At 51.4% G+C, this 24,132-nt stretch overlaps 2 protein-coding genes across 4 annotated transcripts in view; both read right to left on the reverse strand.

Moving 5' to 3' along the window:
* Positions 1-24,132, reverse strand: part of LOC122689843 (melanoma-associated antigen 10-like) — a 335,391-nt gene that overhangs the window by 45,324 nt on the left and 265,935 nt on the right. Inside the window, exons 1-2 of one of the 3 annotated variants that reach the window (XM_043896609.1) lie at positions 10,229-10,295; positions 8,913-8,962 (exon numbers count right to left, since the gene is read on the reverse strand). The exons of 1 other annotated variant lie outside the window; for it this stretch is intronic. The gene's annotated coding sequence lies outside the window, so the exon portion shown is untranslated. Of the gene's footprint in view, positions 1-8,912; positions 8,963-10,228; positions 10,296-24,132 lie in introns of those variants that run through there. One more of the 3 variants, XM_043896613.1, reaches the window with a different exon arrangement.
* On the reverse strand, positions 6,639-10,911 carry LOC122689840 (melanoma-associated antigen 8-like). The gene is made up of 3 exons (XM_043896605.1): positions 10,805-10,911; positions 8,692-8,784; positions 6,639-8,342 (listed from the first exon to the last, which is right to left on the reverse strand). Exons 1-3 carry the CDS (start codon positions 10,905-10,907, stop codon positions 7,537-7,539), a joined length of 1,002 nt encoding a protein of 333 aa, XP_043752540.1. The 5' UTR covers positions 10,908-10,911; the 3' UTR covers positions 6,639-7,536.

The following is a 24,132-nucleotide window of genomic DNA, read 5'->3' on the forward strand; positions in this document are numbered from 1 at the left end:
AATTTCAAAACGTGATATCCATTCTCTAATAGTTGTAGTACTATAAAGGTTATACATTTCATCAGGGGTGAGTTGGGTAGTTTCTGAATTTTGAAGAATTTTAAATTCCACTTAAGTTCTTGAATTTATGTACTATACATAGATTTGTTCTTAGTGTTTACTTTTTATCCTTCCAACATCTTTGGTGTACAGGTTGTAGAATTGTAGTGATAGTTTTTCATTTCTGATATTAGTTATTTGTCTTCTCTTTTTTAGATTTTGTTTATCTGGCTAGAGTTTTATCAATTTTGTTGATCTTTCCAATGAACCAGTTTTTTCCCATGATTTTTTTTCTTTATTTTTGATTTCAATTTTTTTTTCTCTTCTGTTTTTGTTTGTATTTTTTGCAGATTGCTTTCAGTATAACTTTCTCTTCTTCCATGTAAGGTAACGTGGAAGCATAGAATATTGTTTGAGGTCTTTCTTGTTTCTTAATCTAAATATTAAATGCTATAATTTTCCCTCTTAACACTGATTTGGATGCATCCCGTAAATTCCAATATATTGCCCTTTCATTTTCACTCACTCTAGTGCAGTTTCTATTTCGATGAGAATCTCTCTTTTACCTGTGGATGGTTGTTTAATTTCCAAGTGTTTTGAGACTTTGCTTCTCCTTCCATATTGTTTGATTTCTAGTTTGATTCTTTTCTTCTCAGAGAACATACTCTGCATCATTTAAATTTTTTTAGTTTGTTTTGAGGATATAGGATTCTATCTTGTTGAATGTTTCCCATGTGCTTCAAATAAATGTGCATTTTGCTGTGGTTGATACAGTGATATTTATTTATTTATTTATGTATTTTCATTTATTTTTATTAGTTGGAGACTAATTACTTTACAATATTATAGTGGTTTTTGCCATAAATTGACATGAACCAGCCATGGATTTACATGTATTCTCCATCCCGATCCCCCTCCCACCTCCCTCCCCACCCCATCCCTCCCAGCACTTGTCTCATGCATCCAACCTGGGCTGGTGATCTGTTTCACCCTTGATAATATACATGTTTCAACCCTGTTCTCTCAAAACATCCCACCCTCGCCTTCTCCCATAGAGTCCAAAACTCTGTTCTATACATCTGTGTCTCTTTTTCTGTTTTGCATATAGGGTTATCATTACCATCTTTCTAAATTCCATATATATGCATTAGTATACTGTATTGGTCTTTATCTTTCTGGCTAACTTCACTCTGTATAATGGGCTCCAGTTTCATCCATCTCGTTAGAACTGATTCAAATGAATTATCTTTAATGGCTGAGTAATATTCCATGATGTATATGTACCACAGCTTCCTTATCCATTCGTCTGCTGATGGGCATCTAGATTGCTTCCATGTCCTGGCTATTATAAACAGTGCCGCGATGAACATTGCAGGGCACGTGTCTCTTTCAGATCTGGTTTCCTCAGTGTGTATGCCCAGAAATGGGATTGCTGGGTCATATGGCAGTGATGTTTAGATCCACAGTTTTTGTGAATCACCCAGGGCCCAGCCTGCCCCTAGGGCAATGGTTCAGTTCTCCATGCTCTTGATATTCTGTCTCTGGTGAGATTCCTGCATGCACAGCTCAGGTTGAACTCAGGAGTTCCTACACCTAGCTGGGATCCCTTGATCATATTTGCTCTTCCCCACTATCTACCCTCACTCTTTTGCTACCAGGAGACTCTCCTTCTGGTCCTCTCACACACAGTCAGGGGAATTTAGTTTCCTCTGTTGTGTACTTCCCTTGAATGGATTCGCTAGGTGACCAAGTAGTTAGATAATACAATAATAGCACAACACTGTGGGATCTTAGTTCCCTAACCAGGGATCAAATCCATGCTCCCTGCATTGGAACTGCAGTGTCTTAGCCACTGGACTGTTAGGGAAGTCCCCATTTGTCCTTTTAGATTCCACATGCAAATGATAAACCATACTTATCGTTTTCTGTCTCACTTATTTTACTTAGGGTAATGCCTTCAAGATTCTTCCAAGTTGTTGCAAAAGGCATGATTTCCTTCTCTCACATGGCTCTATCCTGAATATGTTGCATCTTCTTTATCCATTCATCCACTGACGGACGCTTAGGTTGTATCCATATTTTGCCTATTGTGAATAATGCTGTGAGAAATGTAGGAGTGTAGATATCTTTTAAATATCCTATTTTCATTTCCTCTTGAATATACACTCAGAAGTGGAATTGCTGGATCATATGGTAGCTTCCTTGATTGTGTTCTTTGATGCACAGACTTGTTTTTTTTTTTTTGATGAGGTCCAATTTATCTATGTTTTTCCTTTTTTTGCCTGTGTTTTTGGTGTCATACCCATGAAATCATTACCATCTAAAATATTTCTAGATATATAAATAAACACAGGTTAAGAAGTACACATGTAATTCTTTGCCCTGTCAGCCAACGGGTGCCCAGAAGCAACGACCCTTCAGTACCAATGAGTACACTTAGGGCACAGATCTAGTTTTGTCAATACCATTCGACAATAAAAGGAACAAGGGCTCCATGGAAAAAATGATGATTCTAGAATTGGGACAGCAAATATGGAAAATGAGCCTGGAGCATCTTGTATGGTGTGAAAATTTAAAAAAAAAAAGAAAAGAAGTGCTCAAAAAACTTTCAAAAGATGAAGCAACATTTCGAGGGGTATGACAAAGGTAAATACAAAAGGAGATGACAGGAAGAGTTCCCAATGACCAATCCGAGAACAATTTGAAAATAAAAATATAGAAAATTGTATTGGATTGTAACCCAACGTGTAATAAAGATACCATGATTCCATACTGAGAAACAGAAATAATTTCTTAATTACACAAACAAGGATAGGCAAGTGTTCCACATAGAAAAATTCCAGTTTATGCAGACATTGCCACTTGTAGAAAGGGGAGCATAACTCCCCACCCCTGAGGCATGGACTGCACATCGTGACTTTCTTCCAAAGAGGACAGGATACAAAGAGGGTATAAAATGATCACTTTATCGCATAGACATATGACAATCACTACCTCAGCCACATGATCAATGAGAGCATCATCAGTGATCAATTGTGCTAATAGTATACACCCTTGATACAATGTGATGAGAATAGGATTTTACATCGGTAAAATTCCTCCCCCGAACTTGTAATCCCAGGCTAGTCAAGAGTAAATTATCAGACAAATACCAGTCAAGGGACATGGTACAAAACATCTACTGAGTACTCCTCAAAACTGTCAAGACCATCCAAAACAAAGAAAATTTAAAGCTAAGAGGAACCCAAGGAGACATTACAAGTAAAAGTTAGGGTATTTTCCTTGCCAGGATCCAGGAATGGGTAAAACCTATAGAAATCTGAGTCAAGTATGGGATTTAGTTGATAAAAAATAATGCATCAATACTTCCTCATTAATTGTAATAAATATATCATATTACTGTAAGATATTAGGAATAGGGGAGACTGGGTGAGGGGCATAAGTTATTTCTGCTATTTTCACAATATTTTTTTTTCAAATCATAATGAGTTACAAGGGTTAAAAGGGTTACAAAGGAAAAGGTGAAAATAAAGACTATTTTCAAAATAAAAAAGGCAAGGAAACTTTGGGCAACACATGCTGAGTATGATAAAAAGGAAATAGAAAGGAAACCAAACACAAGCACATAGAACCTGTAAGTGTGAAACAACCCTTGCTAAATTAGCTTCAACTTTTCCTCTCCCTTAACCTCCAATCCCATATAATAGACTCACCGGGCCACTTCCACCACAGAAACATCTCTGGATCAACTTTTTTCTCAAGTCCCACAAATACTGCCCTAATCCAACCTCATAGATGTTTTGCCTGGATATGGCAAAAGCCACCAACCGAGGCCAGGTGTCGACCTGGAACCCCATACTTGCTCAAAAACCATTTTAAGATGTCTGCCAATATTATTTGCCACAGAAGTCGGTCAAGATCGAGGCAGGGGTCAATGTCTTGCCAGGGATACAAGGGTCCAGAGCAAACCTTTAGCCGTGCATACATGTGAGTGCTCAGTCGATCAGTCGTGTCTCACTCTTTGTGACACCATGGACTGTGGCACAAGCCCCCCCACCCCATCTCCTCTGTCCATGGGATTTCCCAGGCAAGAATAGTGGAGTGGGATGCGTTTTCCTCCTCTAGAGTACCTTCCCACCTAGGGAATGAACTTGCATCTCACACATTGCAGGCAGATTCTTTAACACTGAGCCTCCAGGGAAGCCATGAGGAAACACAGGGACTTCTCAGAGGAGCAGAACACTCACTGAGAATCCTTAACCCAAGGGAGGTGCCTGTCCAATCTGTGATACCCTGGGCAAGATCAGCTTGGGAACAGGGTGTTGTGTGTCCACACAGAGGCTGCTGCAGAAGATGCTGGATCCTGGAAATGACCTCCAAATAAGTCGGTGGGGGCGGGGTACAGTTTGGGCCTCCTTGCAATCAAAGGCCTGAGGTTCTTATGTACCCACACAAGAACCCAACCACACCTAACAGTCTTATCCCATAAGGTGCATGAGGAGTACTTGCCATGAGAGCTGCCACATATACATCCTGGAGTGCCCCCCTGGGGCTGTGTTCCCAGCCTTGGTGCCAGAGCACAGATGTCCTCATGGAGGCCGGGGCGGCAGCTCACCTGCAGTGACCTCTGTTCCCCACTCCATCTCCCAGCCAGCCCCGGGCAAGTCTGATGGGATCTCCAGGGGCTTGCTGCTTCCATGTCTCTAGGGCTGTTGACCATCTTTACAGCCTGCACACTTGGGACCCAGATTCCTCTCCTGCCTGGCTCCTTTCTGAATCCTCATTGAAGTCTGGGACCTCTGGCGCTTGGGTGAGTCTCCTCCCAGGCAACTGCTAGAGCTTGACCTCTGCTCAGACAGCCTGACTGGGGTCACCAAAGTCCTAGTGGGCTCTGCGGGTGGCTGACCAGACACCTCTCTGCCTCTAACACTCAGGCTCAAAAGCCAGGACCTCACAGTTACATTCACAAGACCCCGAGCTTACTCCAACACCCTCTGCAGGGATTCCACAGGAACTGAATGGTCTGATACACCTCAGGACCTTAGAGATGTGCCCCGCACTTCCATGGCAATGACTACTGCTGACCCCTCACAAGACTTGCCAAGGGGCTGCATCAAGACCTGCTGGCTCCACCCAAAGCACAGTGGAAGGGGATGCTGCTATGGGATTTGCAAATAAAGTTACACACATGAGGTCATCAGGACCAGGCCCTAATCCACTCTCAGTGGGGCGTGGGGAATGGGGGGTAAGAAGGACAAAATCCAAGGCCAGGTTCCGGGGGAGAGTGGGCGCTGTGAGCAGCAGGGGTGGGGGACATCGGGGCTGGGCCTCATGAGGAGGAAGCCCCCAAACCCAACAGGGGCCTTTGGCAGCTGGCTGCTGCCCTCCTGATGGAGACTGAGCACAGCCCAGAGGGGGCAGACAGAGAAGCACGTGGGGGGCGGGGGCAGGCTGTGGGTCTTTTGTGGGGGTGGGTAGAATCCCTGCAGCCAGTTCCCTGTGGGGCAGCCTCTCTCAAGGGTCAGAGGTGAGGGATTTTAGTCTCTGGAAGAGGAACCACACTCGGAGTGGTCTGTGTCTGTGTGTTCTCCTGACTTGAGGATTAACCCCCAGGTGCCCGTGTCCCTTCAGAACAAATGGTCGTTGACAAAAATTCTTCTGCTCAAAACTCACTGGACCTGGGTCACCATATGACCCTTCCTAAGTGAAGAGGCCTGGCAGGGTCGTGTCCCCATGTGTGCAGGGAGAGAGGAAGACAAGAGGTGCCTGAACACCTGACATCTCTCCAATTCCACACTGCCTAGCAGATGCTCCGCAAGAGCAGCAGTTAAAACTCTCCTTTTTTGGGGGAAGGAGAGTCTGAGCAGTTCACATGGATCTTGAAATTCTCCATCTTTTCCAAGCATCCACTGACTATCTGGCAGCTGCCATATATGTGACCAGAATCACATCACCTGTTCCCCTTTTTCTCTGGCACTCAGCATGGATAGCTGCCCCTTTAGCTGCCTGCACCCATCCACACCCCCACTGCAGTGACCTCACCACCTCCTTAGGCCCGGAAGTCGCTCCTGCCTTTTGATGCCAGGTACAGCCTTAACTTGGGTCTCTGCTGCCTGCACACTTTTGAACCTGCCTGAACCCAGGGATGCTGGCGGATGTTGCATGTTTACTGGCTACTACATATTTCTCGTTTATTCGCATCTCAGACTCTTTCCCTCTCTCCTCTGGAAATTGTTTTGTTTTCAGGACACCTCAGAGAATTGGCAGCTTAATTAGAAATGGAATAGAAAACCACTCAGAATTGCTGTTCTGTGTTTTCCTCCTGGAGAATGTATATCAATTTCAGTGTCTGTGTGTGTTTCGGGGTGGAGAGCAGTGTCTCCAGCTGGGCACAGCTCACTCAAAGATCCCAGGATTCTAGTCACACAGCAGGTCCTGTCCACTTTTGCAGCATCTCTTCACTCATTTCATCCAAGTGAAATCTAGACCATGCTCACAAGTGAAAATAAAAAATTCCAGATGACCAAAGAATCTGTTATTTCAATGTACTTGTTAATCAGCTTCCCAAGGCAGAGACAAGAGGGCTAGTACAGGGAATACTGGCCATATATCAAAGATCAAGATTCACATTTCTCTAGGTTTCCTAGCAGATGGTGGATAGAAAACACCTATTTCATCCCTGTGGTCAACAGCTATGGGACAAGAGCCAGGACCCCTTCCTGCCTGCCCTAGAAAGAGATCTCTCTGGGGTTTATCCAAGAAGCAAAAGGACACCTCACAGCAATGATCCATTCAGAGATTCCCCTCTGTCCCAAGACAAACCTCATGTGACTGCGACTCCTGGACCATTGCTGTAAGTGTGGGGGTGTCCTGCTTCTCCTAGTGTCCCCACTGTTAACATGGCCTTTCACGAAGCAGAGAAACTGTACATGTCTTTGGAATAACTGAGCCAGTGAGCAGGGGTCTCAGATAGTCTGCTACTTTTTTTAATAATCCAGGAAAATTCAATTAACTGAGATAATTCAGTTATTGTGAATGACAGACAAGAAGGACATAAGCATGAATTCACTATGATTCCTTTTATTATCTAATTCTTCTCCATTCAATACTAGTGCTTTGTAAGTTCATGTTTTCAAAACTGTTCTAATTTCTATTCCATTGTATTCTGTTCAAGACCACAAAAGAAAATGGAAAACTTCCCAATCTTTTACGAAACAGCAAAACTCAAGGTTCTGAACTGAGTAACCACAAATACACTCAGACAATATCATTCACAAAGCCAATGAAGCTTCTTCAGCCTTCTATGAAACCAAGCTTTGAAAAATTTCTAAAGAAAAAAGAGACGAATCCCCATGTCATCACAGAGAACAGGAACCAAAACATGCTACACACTGGTTCCCCCAACTGGCCCGGGCCCTCACTTCTGAGAAAGCTGACTACTCCCTCTTCAATCACAGAAGGAAGGCTCAATCTGGCTGCTGCTCTGGCTCAGGCCCCCTATTCCTCTTCCCTCTCATCCTTTCCAGACTTAAATGGGAAGGCCCTCAAAGGCCTTTCATTGACCCTGAGCATAAATGCCATGACTTGCCACTTGCTGGTCTCCACATAGGCCCGGGGACTCCACAGGAACTCATAGCGGGCAGGGTGGCTGTCAGGCACCTGCTGGTACCTCAAGTATCCCTCCTGCACCCACACTTGGGTCAGCAGCTCCCTGGGCTCCCCAAAGACACAGTGCTCCCTCCCAACATACACCACCATCCTGCTGAGTGCTTCCCAGACCGCCTCCTTAGGGGCCGGGTCTCCACACCGCATGATTACGCTAAGGACCAGCACCAAGAAGCCGGCCTTGGGCAAGCCCTCCCCATCGCTCAGCATCTCATCACAGGTGAGGCCCAGGGTGGGGACCAAGATGTAGGTGTGCTCTGCTGGGTCCACCTCCTTCACATCCACGCCAAAGACCAGCTGCAGGCACTTTGAAACTTCACTGAAGACCATCGGGAAGTGCTCCTGGTTATCCCTGAGGACCTTACTCAGCATTTCCGCCTGGGAGGTCAGCTCCTTGGCTCGATACTTGAGGAGCAAGAACTTCAGCAGGTTAGCCATCATTCTATCCAGACTTTCTTGGGGCAAGGCCTCCACATTAGCGGAGGAGGATCCTAGGGCATAGGAGGCCAAGTGGGATGCAGCCTCCCCCACCTCAGCCTCCAAGAGTGGCACCTCGACAGGGCCCTGGGCCTCGCCTGGGTCCTGAAAGTCTTCCTCGGGTTTGCTGAGCTCACTCATCTCAACCACGAACACAATGCCTGAGGTCAAACAAGACACGGAAGTGAGGCAGAGGTACAGATAGGGACCAAGGGCCTCTGGGAGAGAGGAGCTGTGAGCAACCTGGGCTAAGAAATGCATCCTGGATGGTACGATACAGGCCACTAACAGCTCTCACCTTGAGGGGTGCTCTCAGTCCTCACAGGAGAGCTCCTCCTGGGAGGCCAGTCCCCTGGCTACCCGAAGGAGGAAGAGTGGTGGCTCCCCAGGCTGCAGTCAACACAGCCCGAGATTTCTGGGTCCAATAAATTGGAAGGAATCGGGGTCTTCTGGGCCCCCCCTCTGTCCTGGGATAGGGAGCCTCTGGTTCACTTCAGGTCACCCTCTCACCTTGACTCCTGATACTGCTTGGACCTCCTCTGCTCTCTGAACTCAGGACACAGGCTTCAGATCTCTGCCTTCGCTTCCTGGTTCCTGGAGTTCCTCTGAGAGAAATGGAGGTGACATCTAAGGGCAGTACTGTGGCACATCCCTGTGCCTTCTGTGCTGGTAGGAGGGGGCGGACACTGGGAGTACAGCCAGTTGTGTGGTGGGTCCCTTGTAGTTCTCACCTTTCCCCTGGCATGGCCTGTACCGTCCCCTTTGGAGGAGTAGAAGGAAACTCAAAACAAGACACTGAGGAAACCATATCTGAAAGAGTCACGTGAACCCCAATGTTCATCACAGCACTGTTTATAGTAGCCAAGACATGGAAGCCACCTAGATGCCCATCAGCAGACGAATGGATAAGGAAGCTGTGGTACATATACACCGTGGAATATTACTCAGCCCTTAAAAAGAATTCATTTGAATCAGTTCTACTGAGATGGAAGAAACCGGAGCCCATTATACAGAGTGAAGTAAGCCAGAAAGATAAAGAGCATTACAGCATACTAACACATATATATGGAATTTAGAAAGATGGTAATGATAACCCTATATGCAAAACAGAAAAAGAGACACAGATGTACAGAACAGACTTTTGGACTCTGTGGGAGAAGGCGAGGGTGGGATGTTTTGAGAGAACAGCATGTATATTATCTATAGTGAATCAGATCACCAGCCCAGGTGGGATGCATGAGACAAGTGCTCCGGCCTGGTGCACTGGGAAGTCCCAGAGGAATCTGGTGGAGAGGGAGGGGGGAGGGGGGATCGGGATGGGGAATACATGTAACTCCATGGCTGATTCATGTCAATGTACAACAAAACCCACTGCAATGTTGTGAAGTAATTAGCCTCCAACTAATAAAAATAAATGAAAAAAAAAAACAACTCAACATTCAAAAAACAAAACAAATAAAATAATAATAAAGTAACATGACCAGTATTAAAATACATGGCCAGTATTAACAACACACACACACACACACATACAGACACACAAAAAAACAAGACACAAGCCTGAACAGAAAGTGCTGTGGGGCCCCACATGCAGCTGCAACTGCCCAGGTCCTCGCGAGGGTTCTAGGCTGCGGAGATGCTTGGTCCTCAGCTCCTCTTCACGTCCTGCCTGGCCTCCCAGCACTGACCACAGGGGCGGGGGTCTGCTCAGTCCAACCTCGGGGTTGGGGAGTCCAGCCTCTGCCAACCTGAAGCCTCCACCTCCGCCCGTAAAACGTCACCTCCCGAGATCCCTAAGCCAGCAGTCAAGAAACTGCTCACCCTGCTCACCCCACTCTGGGCCCTCCAAGACCCTCTTGCAAGGGCCAAGATCCCTCCCTGTTGGGGTCGAACCGCTTCAATCCTTCCTCGCATAGAGCTTGGGCTCCAGGAAGGACACGCAAATGTCCCGTCCGCCATTTTGAGACCCCGCCGCTTTCACAAGGCCTCCAGTCCCTCTGACACCGGCATGTGAGGAAGTCAGACAGACCGAGTGTGCTCTTCTCACCCTAAGGGCTCCCAGGGACGACTACAGGGATGGGGATCTCTGGGGTTCCATTGATCCTCACTCAGGGCCCCCACAGTCCTCCTTCAGGAACCTCACCTTGCCTCCGCGCAGGACCTGGATTCTCGCCTCTCCGCAACTGAAGCCCCGCCCCTTATACCAGGACCCCAGTCTCTTGAAGACCCGGAGGTCAGGTCAGCTCACGACTGTGGCACTCATCCTGAGCCCACGGTTGCCGTGCACTGACAACAGATTCAGGCTTCTCTGAGGTCTCCTCTGATTAGGGGTTCAGGGTCCTCTAGTCCCTTTTCAGGGTCCTCAAGGTCTTCAACCCTGCAGGGCCTGGGAATCGGCCCCCCTGAGTCCCCTCCCCTCATGCGAGGTCGCCAGTCAGAGACCCAATGTCAGGAAGTGAGCGCATGCACTTTGGGCTCATTGTATCCCAGGTCCAACAAGGACCAACACCAGCTCCAGGCTTTTCTGAGGTCTCCTCTGATTAGGGTCCAGGGTCCCCTCAGTCGCCCCTCAGGGTCCTCAAATTGAAACCCAGGAGGAGCTGAGATTCTTCCCTCTGCTCACCTGAGGCTACACCCCCTTTCCCAGGTCCCCAGTTTCTCTGAGACCCAGATGTCAGGAAATGCAGCATGTGCTCATCCACACTCTGTGCTCCCTGAGACTTCATGTGAGGGTCCTGCCACTGGTCAACACAAGGGACATCCCCAGATCTGCCAGGGCTCAAGATGAGGTTCCTGAGGGAGGATGTAGGAACCCCACAGATTCCTGACCCTGCTGTCAGCCCTGGGCCACCCTGGTGGTGGGATGAGCACTTGGCAGCCTCTTCTGACTCCCGCATCTGTGTCTCAGAGACATTAGGCAATTGTTAGAAGGGGCAGGGCCTCAGATGGGCAGTGGGAAAGATCTTCTTTCTTTTGAGAGTCAAGGTGAGGACACTGAGGAAGGACTGAGGGGACCCTGGACCCCAGAGCAGAGTGGGCTATGGGGGGACATATGGTGGATGAACATATGCTGCATTTCGTGACTGGGTCTGAGAGAGACTGGGGACCTGGTATGGGGGCTGACTTCCTAATATCCGGATTTCAGACTGGTGTCCTAGTATCGAGAGCAGAGTTCCTGACATCTGTGTCTCAGAAAGCCTGGGGTCCTGGTGTGAGGGTTGGGGCATTAGTAGGGGAGAGGAGGGAATCTGAAGTCATACCTGGAGATAAGGTGAGGTCCCTGAGGGAAGGCTGAAGGGACCCCAAGTGAAAACTCTAGGGATCCAAAGATAAGAGTGGTAGAACCCCACAGATCCCTGCCCCTGCCATTGTCCCTGGGAGCCCTCGGGGTGAGAAGAGCACCCTATGTCTGTCCTGAGTTCTTGACATCCAGCTCTGTGATACAGGGGACCTGGTGTGAGGAGCAGGGACTACAGTGGGGAGACGACAGAGCCTAGGTCCTCCTGGAAGTCAAGGTGAGGACCCTAAGGGAGGACTGAGGGAAGCCAGATCTCAGAAGAGAGGGAACCCTGGTAGTCCATGGGCCTGAGGAATAGGGGGCCTGAGCCAGAACAGCAGCCAGGGTAATCCTTCCCTCTGTGATTGAAGAGGGAGTAGTCAGCCTTCTCAGAAGTGAGGGCCCGGTCCAGTTGGGGGAACCAGTGCACAGCATCTTTGGGCTCCTGTTCTGTACAATGACATGGAGATTCATCTGTTTTCCTTAGAAAATCTTCAAACTTTGATTGTTTTCCCAAAAGGCTAAATAAAGTTTAGTGTCATAACTTGGTGAATGAGGTTGATCACTATGTGTTTGTGCTTACACAGTTGAAGAACAAGAGTATTGCTTTTTTGTAAGAGATTGGAAACTCTTCCATTTAGTTTTTTGACCCTGAATGGGACACAATGGAATTAGAATAGAACCGTTTCGGAAATGTGAGCTTGTGGTAGAGTGGTGGAGTCCTTCAGTTGTGTCCGACTCTTTGCGACCCCATGGACTGTAGCCCACAAGGCTCCTCCATCCATGGGATTTTTCAGGCAAGAGTACTGGAGTGGGCTGCCATTTCTTTCTCCAGGAGATCTTCCTGACCCAGGGATGGAACACGGGTCTCCCAATTGTAGACTGATGCTTTACCTTCTGAGCCACCAGGGAAGCACTAATATTGACGGGGCAAGAATTAGATGATAAAAGTAATTGCAATGAATTCATCCATCTGTCCTTCTTGTGTGTCATTCTCAAAAACTAAATCATCTTTATTTGGGTTTGCCTGGCTTATTTAAGGAATTAGCAGACAATTAATCTGAGGCCCCTGTTCACTAGCTCATATATTCCGAAGACCTTTACAGAGTATCTGCTCCAGGAAAGTCCGTGACAGGAGTGGGGACACTAGGAGAAGCAGGACACTCCCACACCTAGAGCAAAGGTCTAGGAGCCGCAGTCACACAAGGAAGGTGGAGAGACCTCCCTTAGTCGCACTGAACAAGGCAACACGAGATACGGCGGTGGGGCTCCAGGAGGAGCACTCGAGTTTCAGTGCCTGAGCCAAGGTGGTTTGGGGCTTTAGGACACTGGGTTCCTTCTGTGGGAGGTGGTCGAGGTGAGGCAGGCATGTGGCAGCCCTTAGACTTGCAGACAGTGTGTCTTCGGGGTGATGGCAAAGTCTGAAATGGATCATTGTTGTAAGGTGTCCATTTGCATCTTGGATAAAGCCCAAAGACATCTCTTTCTGGGACATGAAGGAAGGGGTCTTAACTCTTGTCACATTGCTATTGATCACAGGGGCAAAGGAGGTGTTTTCTACCCCACATCTGCTAGGAATCCTGCAGAACTTCGGTCACACTCCCTTGAAGTGGTGCCCAAGAAATGCATGGAACGACCCTTTCTTTCCTGGCCCCCTGGATCCAGAACCCAAGGTGTTAATTAACTTTCAATTATCTTGATTGTAATTGGCCATTGTAATCAAGGACTTGACCTTAGTTGGGACTGAAATAAAGGAAAGTAATATTTTGGGTGGAAGACCTGCTGGGGCAGAGGCAAAGAGTGGTTCTTGCTTCTATATCCTGGAGCACCTTCGGTCCTGTAGGAACACTCCTTCACACCCAAATTTAACAGGTCTTCTATGGAAATAGGGCTTGCCCAGTAGCTCAAATGATGAAGATTCTGCTTGCATTGTCGGAGACCTGGAATGGATTCTTGCATAAGGGAGATCGCCTGAAGAAAGGCATGGCAACCCACTCCAGTATTCTTGCCTGGAGAATTCCATGGACAGAGGTGATTGGCAGGCTACAGTCCATGAAGTAACAGTCAGACACAACTGAGCTCCTAACAGTAAAGTCCACTATGGTCTAAGTAGCAAAGTTTCTTAGTTTTATTTGTGAAACATCCTATTTGGCTGATTAGGTATTCCACATCCTATTGAGGTGCACATTCTCGGACAAGCCCTGGACCACAAAACAGCCGACCCCTTCCTACAGTGTAGAGTGGAGAACAGTCTGGTGGCAACCCATTGCCAGGGCCCACGTGATGCCTGGAGGAGGGGGACCAGAAAAGGCAGCTCTCTCAGGACCCAGGGATGAGGAGGAGCCCTGAGTAGGGTGGGGTTGGGGGCAGGAAAGGCCACAATAGCCGGGCTGCCCATAGATAGCATGGTTTTCGGTCCTCTTTGGAGGATCCACCAGGGTCCCCCTCTGAAGATCACAGCCTCCAGAAGCATGTCCCAGTCAGATGAACCAACCTGAAGGAATGCTTTATCAACCTGTGTAGGAGTGGAAAGGCCAGGGAGCAAGCCCAAGTCAAGGCCTGTGAGCTCCATTCTGGCTGCCAGTCCTCAGGCCGAGGGCTTCTGTGAGCGCAACTTCCACACTCTCTTAGCTCTCCCCTTTCAGACACCAGGCTGGGCCCTCACACAGGGCAAATGACACTGCTGAGTGGAAGACCAGGTAGACAGTGCCCTAGGGTACTCGACACAGCTAACTTTCCAAGGTGCCTGTCTGTACCCTACATGGTGATTTTGAAGAACAGTGGCCTACAAAGGTCAGAGAACATGCACCTCCAAACCCACTGCCCCATCATCCATACGCAGTGAAGACCGGAGACTTTCACTCAGGTTTTGTGCAGTCCCACAGGCAGAGTCTCATGCATTTTCAAATACAGGTAGATGGGGGCTCCCTTTGGTCACATCTAGCTCAGTAAGTCAGACATGGCCCTGGGAATGAGTGTGTGTAAAGAAGGCCCCTTGGAAAACGCCTAACCTGTGAGCCAACAAAACCATTCGATGTTCATGCCATCTGGGTAAGGGAGAACTGGTCCACAGTGGTGGTGGGGAGAGGGACAGGCATGGAGAAGATCAGAGCTGGCCTGGAAGAGGATCAGTGAAGTGCCTATTTCAACAGAACAGGCTGTATGTTGAGCCCCCAACCAAGTCCTTGAAATGGCAGATAACCAGAGATACCCAAGTTGGACATGGGAGGCTAGGACCAGGGGTAGCAGAGCCCAGCCATCCCATGGTCAAAAGGAAAGAGAGCATTCGAGGCAGCCTCCAGGGAGGCTGAATCCGAGTCTGAGACTCTGGGAATGGGATGGGAAAAGCATACACACAGATGTTCCCAAAGTGAGGACTCTAGGGCCACGAGAGTGGTCTTTATGGGAATGAATGGAAACTGAAGACAACAGCCTGTGATCAGTGGGATGCCGTGTGGGGTTGGGCAGAGCTCAGAAGGCTGTAAGCTCAGCAGATCGCTTGGCTGTGCCCTACCACATGGCTTCCGGGGGAGTCTGTGTCTCAGGTGCTTGGGGAACAATCAAGTGGAAAGTGAGGTCACTCCCACTGTGCTTGAGCACAGCCCTGCTCTGGGGAGAGCTCGACCTGGGGGGTGGTGGGGACAGGAAACAGGACTCTGAATTTGGGGTTGTGTGATTGGGACCTCCCAACTGGCAATACCAGTCAAAAGAGGCCAAAGCCAGAAGAAGGACAATGCCTGGGGACGGGGGGGAACCACCAACTCAGGCTAGGCCAACCAGCCCACTATGGAACCCATCTTCTGGGAGGGACAGTCGCCAGGGCCCCATCTGACCCCTGGGGTCTCTCTCGGTGGTAGATGAGCCAGGACTCACCAGGGCCTGCCCCTTTAGCAGAAGGCAGTCACAGGCCTGCCCGTTGGAAGGGGAGGGGTGGAACCAGGAGCATGGTTGTCAACCGGTCCAGGGCATGGCCCCCTGAAACAAGGCGCATGGCAGCAGATGGAAGCCTTTGCAGGCAACCTGAAACACACTTTTCTATACTTTCAGACAGGAGACAAGCTGGGGATCACATCTCTGTCCCCAGACCCCCTCTCCCACACAGGGCCAGGGCTGCCCATCCACATCACCTCTGTGACATCATGAAACAAGTAAGGAAGCAGACCACCTAATTGGCTGCCTGGCCAACCACCCAGATTCTAGAATCTCCAGACAGTATTAATTGGCCACTACCACCCTGCCCTGAGGCCCTTCTTCCCTGACCATTCACAGCTTGGGTAGAAAATGCTCCTGAACTACACTGGCTCCATGGATATTCAGAGTTCCGATGAGGCACGTGCAGCCCCACTCACCCCATCCACTGATGGAGAGCCCGCAGCAGGGCAACCCCCTGATGTCACCCAGATCCAAATGTGGATTCAGAGGAGGCTTTGGAGAAGTGGCAGGACCAACCCAAGAGCCCAGACCCTGGCTCCCAAGACAACCTGCCCCACAGGACCCAAACCCATCAACAGCCAATGAGGAAGAGAACAATGCCGTCCGTGGGCTGTCCTTCCCCAGGAAGCTCTGGATGAGTTTGGAGGATGCAGCCTTCACCTCTGGGCACTGGAATGATGAGGGAGACATGGTGGTAATTGAGGCAGATCTCTTCCAGATGGAGGTCCTCCAGCAGAGAGGCTTGGACAGGATCTTCAAGACATCATCAAAAGTTTCATCCACGAACTGAACCTGCATGAGTTCAGTAAAATCTACCATTCATGTCGCTCTGCAGGGAAGAAGAGGATGACGGTAGTGTAGAAAGCCCTTCTGGGGAGACTGGACTAGACAAGCCAAGTGCTGGATGGATTTCAATTTCCAGGAGAACTTTTTTCTCATGAGATGGTGGTTAAGGGAAGAGGAGAAAGCAGGCCTTGTCGTGTTCCAGGAATCCCCTTAGACAGGATCCACAGGGGTGACACCAGACCCTGAGAGGCCACTTGATTTCAGGGAGTGCCTATAACAACTGCCAGGAATGAGAAGACCTTGTTTACATAGTTAGGCAAGGTCGGGACAGTGGTGGGAAGAAGGGCGGTGAGAAAAAGCTATTCTCCCCCACGATGGCTAAAGTGATTCATTTCCTTTCAGATCTATCACTACTCCAAGTTCCAGAGAGACAAGCCTCTCCTCCTGCAGAACATCTAGAGGAAATGTGACCCCAGAGGAACTGCTCAGCCTGCCACCGGCACATCAGCAACCCCAAAGAGAAATAAACATGCAGTGGTGACCAGATGCTCTCCTCGATTCCATCACTAGTACACTGGAGAGGCTGACAAGTAGGTCCAGAAGGGACCTCAACTGTTCACGGAACCCCCAGACCGCTCATTTGTGCTCGGTGGCCTTTGGTTTATGGGCAGTGGAGCACGTAGGCCCAGGTCAAGCCATCTCCTCAGCGAACAGGGCTGCCCCATTGGAGAGGGTCCGTCCAGCAATATCATGTCTGTACCCCTGGTTACTGCTGGAAGGGATGGCGCAGGGGAACTGTCCCAGAGCTCCCCAAGGTACCCAGATTATGGTTCACGATGACTTTGTACACCACCTATGATTCCATCGTGAGGGGAGCCTTTTCAGTTGTGGGCCCAAACGAGGCCCCTGAGGCAGAGGAGGAGCAGGAGGAGTCCTCAGATTACAAGTGTGCCCTCTGTGAGGAGTTTAAGGACAAGCACAATACCTGAGCTTCCAGATCCCCAGGAACACTCAAAAGCACTCTTTTGTAATCAAAAATCTATTTTTGGCTCTAATAAAGTACACCAGAACTTCACAAGAGTAAATAAAGAAGCAAATGAAAACTGCTAGTCTGTGTTCTTTCTGCCTGTCCATGCTATTCACACGCCACTGGCTGAGCAAGATGAGGCTGGAAGCCCATGACCCAGGCAGGCCTCAGTCTGGTCCTCACGTCCCTTTTCACCTGAAGCAGCAGCATTTCACAGGTGCTGCCAAGAATGTGGCTCCCGAGCCATTCGCTGAGGCCATCCCTGGATGGGTGGGTCCCTGGGCCTTGCCTGCCGCATAGCAGAAGACCCAGTCCGCCTCCTGACCATGGGGGTGTCACTTTCCATGAGTCCTGCACCCTGAAACAGAAGGGGCTCCTCCTGGGTCCCTGATGATGCCACAAGTTGCTGAGCAGCAGCTGAAGATCGCCAGCTCCCAATCCAAGGGCTTCCCCAAGAGCCTCACTGGAAAGCAGGGTCACCCCAACCGCCAAGGGCCTTGCAAACACATTGCCCCAAACCTGAAAACAAATGCAAGATTTCTACAAGGTGAACACCAGCCAGTGTTAATCTCCCCTCACAGCTTTATTTAGAATCCAGGCACCTCACCCAACAAACAGTCCCTGGTCCAGACATCAGCCCCTTAGAGGATGCTCCTGGTGACACAAAAGGGGGTGGTCACAGACGGCTGGCTCTTTCCGTCTGCCTCCACGCTGTCCACTGACAGGAGGGTGGCAACACAGAGGACCCGTCCATCACGTGCAGTCTGCAGGGAAGTCAGGAAGGAGGGCTGGACAGGTGGAGGGAGGCACATGGTGAGTTCCAAGACAAAGGGCCGTGAAACCCTGGGAGCACTGAGGAGGGAGGGTGGGTCCCCCTGGCTTTGCAGCCCAGTGGTCGGGCTCTGGTCCTTTCTCAGCACAGACAGGCACATTCCTGTGCTTAGCTTCCCCCCTGGCTCCCACCCCTCCCTTCATCTCAGGCCCCATCACTGCTGACTCTGCAGATCCCCTATGTTACCCCAGGCCTGCTGAGGGCAGATCTGTGCTAACCAATCTCGCCTTGGACCTAGGGCTGCAATTGACGGACCTGCCAGGTGTGCTACCTCATGTGTTTGGGAGACACCTTCCTCCCAGCCCTTCCCACTCCACTGTCAGCAGATGCCCCGGCCCCTGCCCAGGGCCTACAGAAAGAACGAAGAAGACCAGGGACTACTGGGTCGGGTGTTCTCCCTATCCTCACCAGGGCCTGGGATGGCACCAGGCAGGGATCACAGAATTCAAACCTCAAATAACCCGCTAGGTTACTGTCACACCTTTCCACGGATGAGACACTGCGGAGGTGCCAAGGGATAGAGAGATAGCCCCTGACTGCAGGGGACCTGACCACAGGCAACTCCATCCTCACTTCTATCCTTGTACCTGGAGAGGGGTCTGGCGACCTTACTTGCAGGAGGACCAGGGAAACAGGGAGAAAATCCCCTGTGACCAGAGAGCAATGTTGGACAACAAGCCAACACTTTCTTTCTCGGCAGGGTCCTCAGACCCCAGGGACCCAGGAGGGCCAAACGGATGTGAAACACATGTGCAGGTTTCTTCAGGGTGGGTTCTGCTCTTCACAGCAGCTGGCCTGTCCTCAGGGCTGGGACAGGGACCGCCCGATGCCTCAGCATGCATCCTCCAGGAATGATGGTGATTTATAGCCCAGGAAAACCCACAAGGAACAAGAGAAAACGACTCCTCCCCTCACACTGCCACTCTGGAAGCATCTGGGGGCCGTCACAGTCAGTGGGCTGCCCTCCATGGCCTCGTGATTGTGCCCCACCAGGAGGGGAACCGCGGATAAGCCACTGAGTCCTGCAGGGTCAGGGCCTGCCTGGTGGGGGTGGCTTGCAGGGATCAGGTGGGGCTTGCGTGAAGTCACAGTCTGGGGGCGGAGCGGGAGGCTAGAAGGAGGTCGAGGACTCCTTGGCATGTGTCCCAGGGCATCGCTGGGACGAACACCTGGAAGGAAAGTGGGCGGGGACTCTGACCATGGAAGGGACCAGAAGTGTGGCTTGGCCTTCTGGCAGGCGCTCCTTGTCCCAGAGCCTGGAAACCCCCGCCGGAGGTAAGGTCAGCACACGAGGCACGTCCTGCCTTCCTGCAAGCGGAGCTAGTTCCAGGTGCTTTGGGATGGCCGGGCTGTATTCACTAGGCAGGACAGTGTTCTTCCACCGGGACCGGAGACTGCTGACAGGTGACAGTGCCGACTGGCCTTAGTCCCGTCGCGTCCACAAACATTGAAGCCCCTGATTTCTGGTGTGTATGGCTTCCTACACTCACGTAGGCACAAAGGCACGCAGTTACGTAGGCACTCATGTTGGCACAAACACACATTCTCCTGCCAGCCCTGTCCCTCAGGAGACAAAATAGGATCAGTCACGCTCTGAGGCGCCTGGATGTAGGGCTGGGAGGAGCCTCCAGACCGGCTGGCTAGAGCGGGACCTGCAGGAGGACCAGAAAGTGAGCAGTCAGGCGGAAGAGAGGGGAGGAGGTGGAAGAAGCAGGGCCAGAAATCTGTGGCTGAAGTGTGGGAAACACCTGGGTGTGTAAGAGCTTCTGGAGAAGGAGGCAGGGCTGGGGGCAGGGCTGGGGGCAGGGATGGGGTGGGGCCGGGCAGGGTTGGGCTGACAGGGATGGATCTGTGGGTACTAGGAATGCACGGAGGCTAGGCCTGCCCCACTCAATGGTGTAGGCCAGACTGTGCCCTTTTGAGTTTGCCATAGGGGTCCAGTCCAAGAAACTCGGCGAGAGTCAAAGTGACAGCGACTGCATCTGAGCTTCAGCGTGGACCCCAGGGCCCAGGGAAGCGGGGAGAGGCGGGGCCTCTGGGCAGAATTCCGCATCTCTGGGCTGAAAGCCCAGGCCAACTCCCTTCCAAGCCACACTGGGGCTGCTGCCTACTGCTGACCAACAGACTTTATCTGGATTTTTTTTTTTAGATGAGAAGGAAAATCCTCACTGTGTTTCCTGCTGCCCCTGGGACCTGAGATGTCCCAGAGAAAGGCAGCTTCACCTTCAAAACTGTTTCCTGTCCTCTTCCTCTGGTCTGGGGGCTCCACCCACCCAGGGCAGCCACCTGACTCTGCTCCTGACTGCTGCCCTCCCTGCTGTGTCCCTGCCTCCCAAGTGCCTGATCAGAGGAAATGTTCCTCTTCCTGCCTCCAATGCTACTATCTGAGCTCAGACTGCATGGCCTGGGGCCAGTGCTGTCAGCCTAGGCGCCCCCCCCCACCGGCCTGAACCCCCTCCTGTCTCTCCTCCTCCCACCGGTGTTTCACATACCATGGTTCTGTGTCACACCGCAAGCACATCTGTCCTCGTCAAGCCCGGATGGAAAGCACAGCCGAACCCTCTCCTGTTTCAGCTCCAACGTGTCCATGGTGCCCTGGGGGGTTTCCTGTGGTCCTAGGTCTCCTTCCTCATCGCCCAGCACTCTGGGTGGCTGTGCTGGCCACACACTCTGCACAGAGCTCATCCAGGACCCAACACTTTCTCATGCAGTTCTGCCCCTGGACAACTGGCTCCTCTTGGCCTGACCAGCTACTGTCCTCCTTCCAGGCAGAACCGTAACATCCCTTTCTCCGTCCGCCTGAGTGTCATGTGCTCTCGGAGATCTGGGAGTTCTGGGGCACCCTGCGTTTTCCTGCAGCCCGCCTTTGCCCCAATCTTCCTCCCAGGCTCTGGCTGCTGTGGACAAGACTGGACCCTCCCGAGCTTAGCCAAGTCCCAGGAAGGCAGGGTCGGTGTCTCACTGTTTCCAGTTACACAGGCACCAACACAACTGCTGCCGTGGGAATGTTGAGTCGACGGAGCAGTGCTTTCCCTTCCCACGTGCAGCCTGCTCTCTCCTTGCAGAAGCCTCCCAGCCACAAGTTGAGGGGCAGAGGCTGCCTCCAGGATTTGAGGCCTCAGCATTGCCAGGACCTGAGCGGTCACCAGATACAACTCCCTCATGCTGGCATCCTGCTCCTCACCCCCAAGAGTGGTTCCCAGCAGCCTCCAGACACCCCAGAATCTCCTGGTAGTGGTTTCAGATCATGAGGGAGGGTCCTGTGAACGGTTGGTGGGCTACCGCTGTTTGTCCCAAATCTTGGCTTTGAAGTAGACCTTGCCCAGTGAACTGGAGAACTTTGACATGTGGCCGCTGATGGGGCAACTGTGAGGACCTGCTCCGTGACATTTCTCTGCACTTGTCCCTTCCCTGCTGCTGGCCACAGCTCTCCTCACGTGCCCAGGTGTGAGGACCGAGCCACAAGGACTGCTGCCTCCTACTCCACCTGGGTCTCTGAGGCTTGGTGAGGGTTCCACTTTGCTCCTGCTGTCCGTTTGCAGGCAGCACTGACCTGGGGCGGGCTCAACCCAGATTCTCGGGTTCCCTCGTGTCCTCCTTGGCCGATGTGCTTTCCTCTCTGAAACGCGTGTTGTCCATCTTTATGCTGAGCTGTGTGTCCTTTCGGTTCCGAGTTGTGGGCACTTCTTTCAGGGTCTGGGTGCTCATCGTGCCCTGGACTTTTTGTGTTTCAGATTTGCCCTCTTCTGTTTGCAGCCTAGCGACAGGCTCAGTATTCGCCTGAGGTCTCAGAACCATAAGTGTCCCAGAGGTCAGTGCATGTCCCTCAGGCCCTCCCGCTCGGGGATGCAGTCCATCCCCAGGCTTGGCAACAGGGCCAAGCAGTCCCTGAGGGGATGCTGTCCTGGCATCTAGCACTCTGCCTGTGAGAGAGGGCTCCTTCATGTCTGTGTCAGTCCTTGGCCCCAATGTAGCATCAGTTCCAGGCCTTGGACTCCCACAGGACAAGCCCAGCAGCAGCCGTGTAGCTCTGGGACATCAGCCAGCCTTGCCCTCTGTCCCCAGGGCAACTCCTGTTGGCTCTGCCCGTCTCCATATGGCCCAGATCGAGGGTCCAGCCTGAGAACCAGACGTGTTTCTGATTTCATCTCAGTGTCACTGCAGTTCCTTGAGAGGACACAGGTGTCCACTTTGCTGCCACTTCTCGGGGTGCTGCCTGCCCAGGGGAAGGGTCACTGCCCAGGGGGATGTCAGGAGCTTCTGTGAACCTCTGGCGCTGCCCCACTTGCATTCACATCACAGGCCTTTTTATTGCATCTGACCTGGGAGCAGGACATGCTGGTTTGCGTGTCTCCATCACTCCTGAACTCTGGGGTCTACGCGCTCTTCACTGTCCTCCATCTGGGCAGGTTGGCCATGACACGGGCGCCAGGCCCCCCAGCACTGGAGGGGGCTTCTGGACAGCAGGCTGCAGCCCACTGAACAGGTCCAGCTGTTTGTTTCTGAGATCGAGGAGCAGGGACGGCAGTCTGGAGTGCACATTGCCATCCCATACCCATGGTGAGAAGATTTCAGTGGGTGGACTCTTGTGCTCTGGGCGGGAGCCCCATCTGGCTACCCTTTGAGTACTTGCATGCTCACCGTGGTGACTTGGCCGAGCACAGAGAGTGTGTGAGGAGTAAAGAGCAGAGAGTGCCCATGAGGCACCACCAGAGGTGAGAAGGTTCTCCAGTTCATGAGTGGGATGTGTATCCCCCCCTCTTTTTCTATGCATTTCTCTTTTACTCACTGGAGTTTATGCAGGATTTCCGTTCGGCCTTACCATCTTCCACTCACATCACGTGTTCTCCCAGGTCTCGCTAAGCCCTGCACTGGCTTTGGCGCATACTGCATTCCAGGCTCTCCCAGCTCAAGACCGACTGATGATTCCTCGGGACTGGCCCTGTGTCCCTTGCCCCTTGACCCCCTCTGCTCAGAAACCCCAACCTAGGGGGTCCTGCCGAAGTGACTGCAGAGTCAGATGTAACCAGTTCTGTCATATCGATGTCAAGTTGACCCTGTGTCTAGCAACATCCACCCCTCTGAAGGTCCCACCTCCCTATGTGGGGTCACTGACCAAGAGCTTGGGGTCCCTTTGGGAGGGGCTGGAGTCATTCTCTTGTCTGTTTGCTGTGGTGTTGCAGCATCCTTCCCCCCATCCCTGTTCCTTGGTTTCAGATCTGAGAATGGCTTGGGGGCTGAACCTGGATGTGGGATCTTGACCTGTTTACTGGGGTGGCTGCCCTTGGCCTCCATGTCATTTTGGAGTGCACCTGAATCCGTTGCCCATCCATTGAGCCCCCAGGAGGCCGTGTTGTACTGACCACCTGCCCCACCCTGTGGGTCCAGTCTTCTGGGCAGTGGCAGCCCTAGTCATGGCCTTTGGCTCCTGGCCGCTCAGTGCGACCCTGCAAACTCTGCTGCAGTGCCTTGCAAGTGGGGACGGGGAGTGGGGGCTGTCGTCCTTCCCTTCCATCATGAGACCTGGCAAGCTCTGCCTGTGTTGTGTGGTGACTTAGCTCTGCTTGGTGGCTGGGCAGTGGGTGACCAGCTCTCCCCACGGTTCCTGGGCTCTCCTTCTTGTAGTGCTGTGGGTCCTCCTGCAGCTCAGGACAGCCAGCTCCCCTTCTTCCTGGGACAGAGGGCACCTGTGAGGGAGGACTCTGGTCCCATTTGCTCTCTTGGCAGTTGGGTTAGGGAGTCACCAGCTCTTTATGGGGTAGGGAGGGTGGGCTGCTGCTACAGGCTCAGAAGTTCAGAGACGTCTGAGTAGTCCTGGTCATTAGGGGCCTGGCTCCCGGTCTCCCTGGCCCTCGTTTCAGGGATGCACGTTTGCCAAAGAGGACCTCCGATGACAGCAGGTTTGGCCTGCCTTGGTGGAACATTTTTGTCTTTGAGGTTCATCAAATCCTATTGAATCCTAGACTGATGTTTGTCCACTGCCTGAAGCTTTGTCAGATACTGGGGAGACCCTGGCCCTCTGCCCCTGGTTCTCACTGTACTTCACCCTAAGCTGCTCAGGCCCCTGTGGACAGCAGAGTGAAGAAGTCACTTCCC

Source organism: Cervus elaphus, chromosome X (assembly GCF_910594005.1).
Source record: "Cervus elaphus chromosome X, mCerEla1.1, whole genome shotgun sequence".
Lineage (NCBI taxonomy): Eukaryota > Metazoa > Chordata > Mammalia > Artiodactyla > Cervidae > Cervus > Cervus elaphus.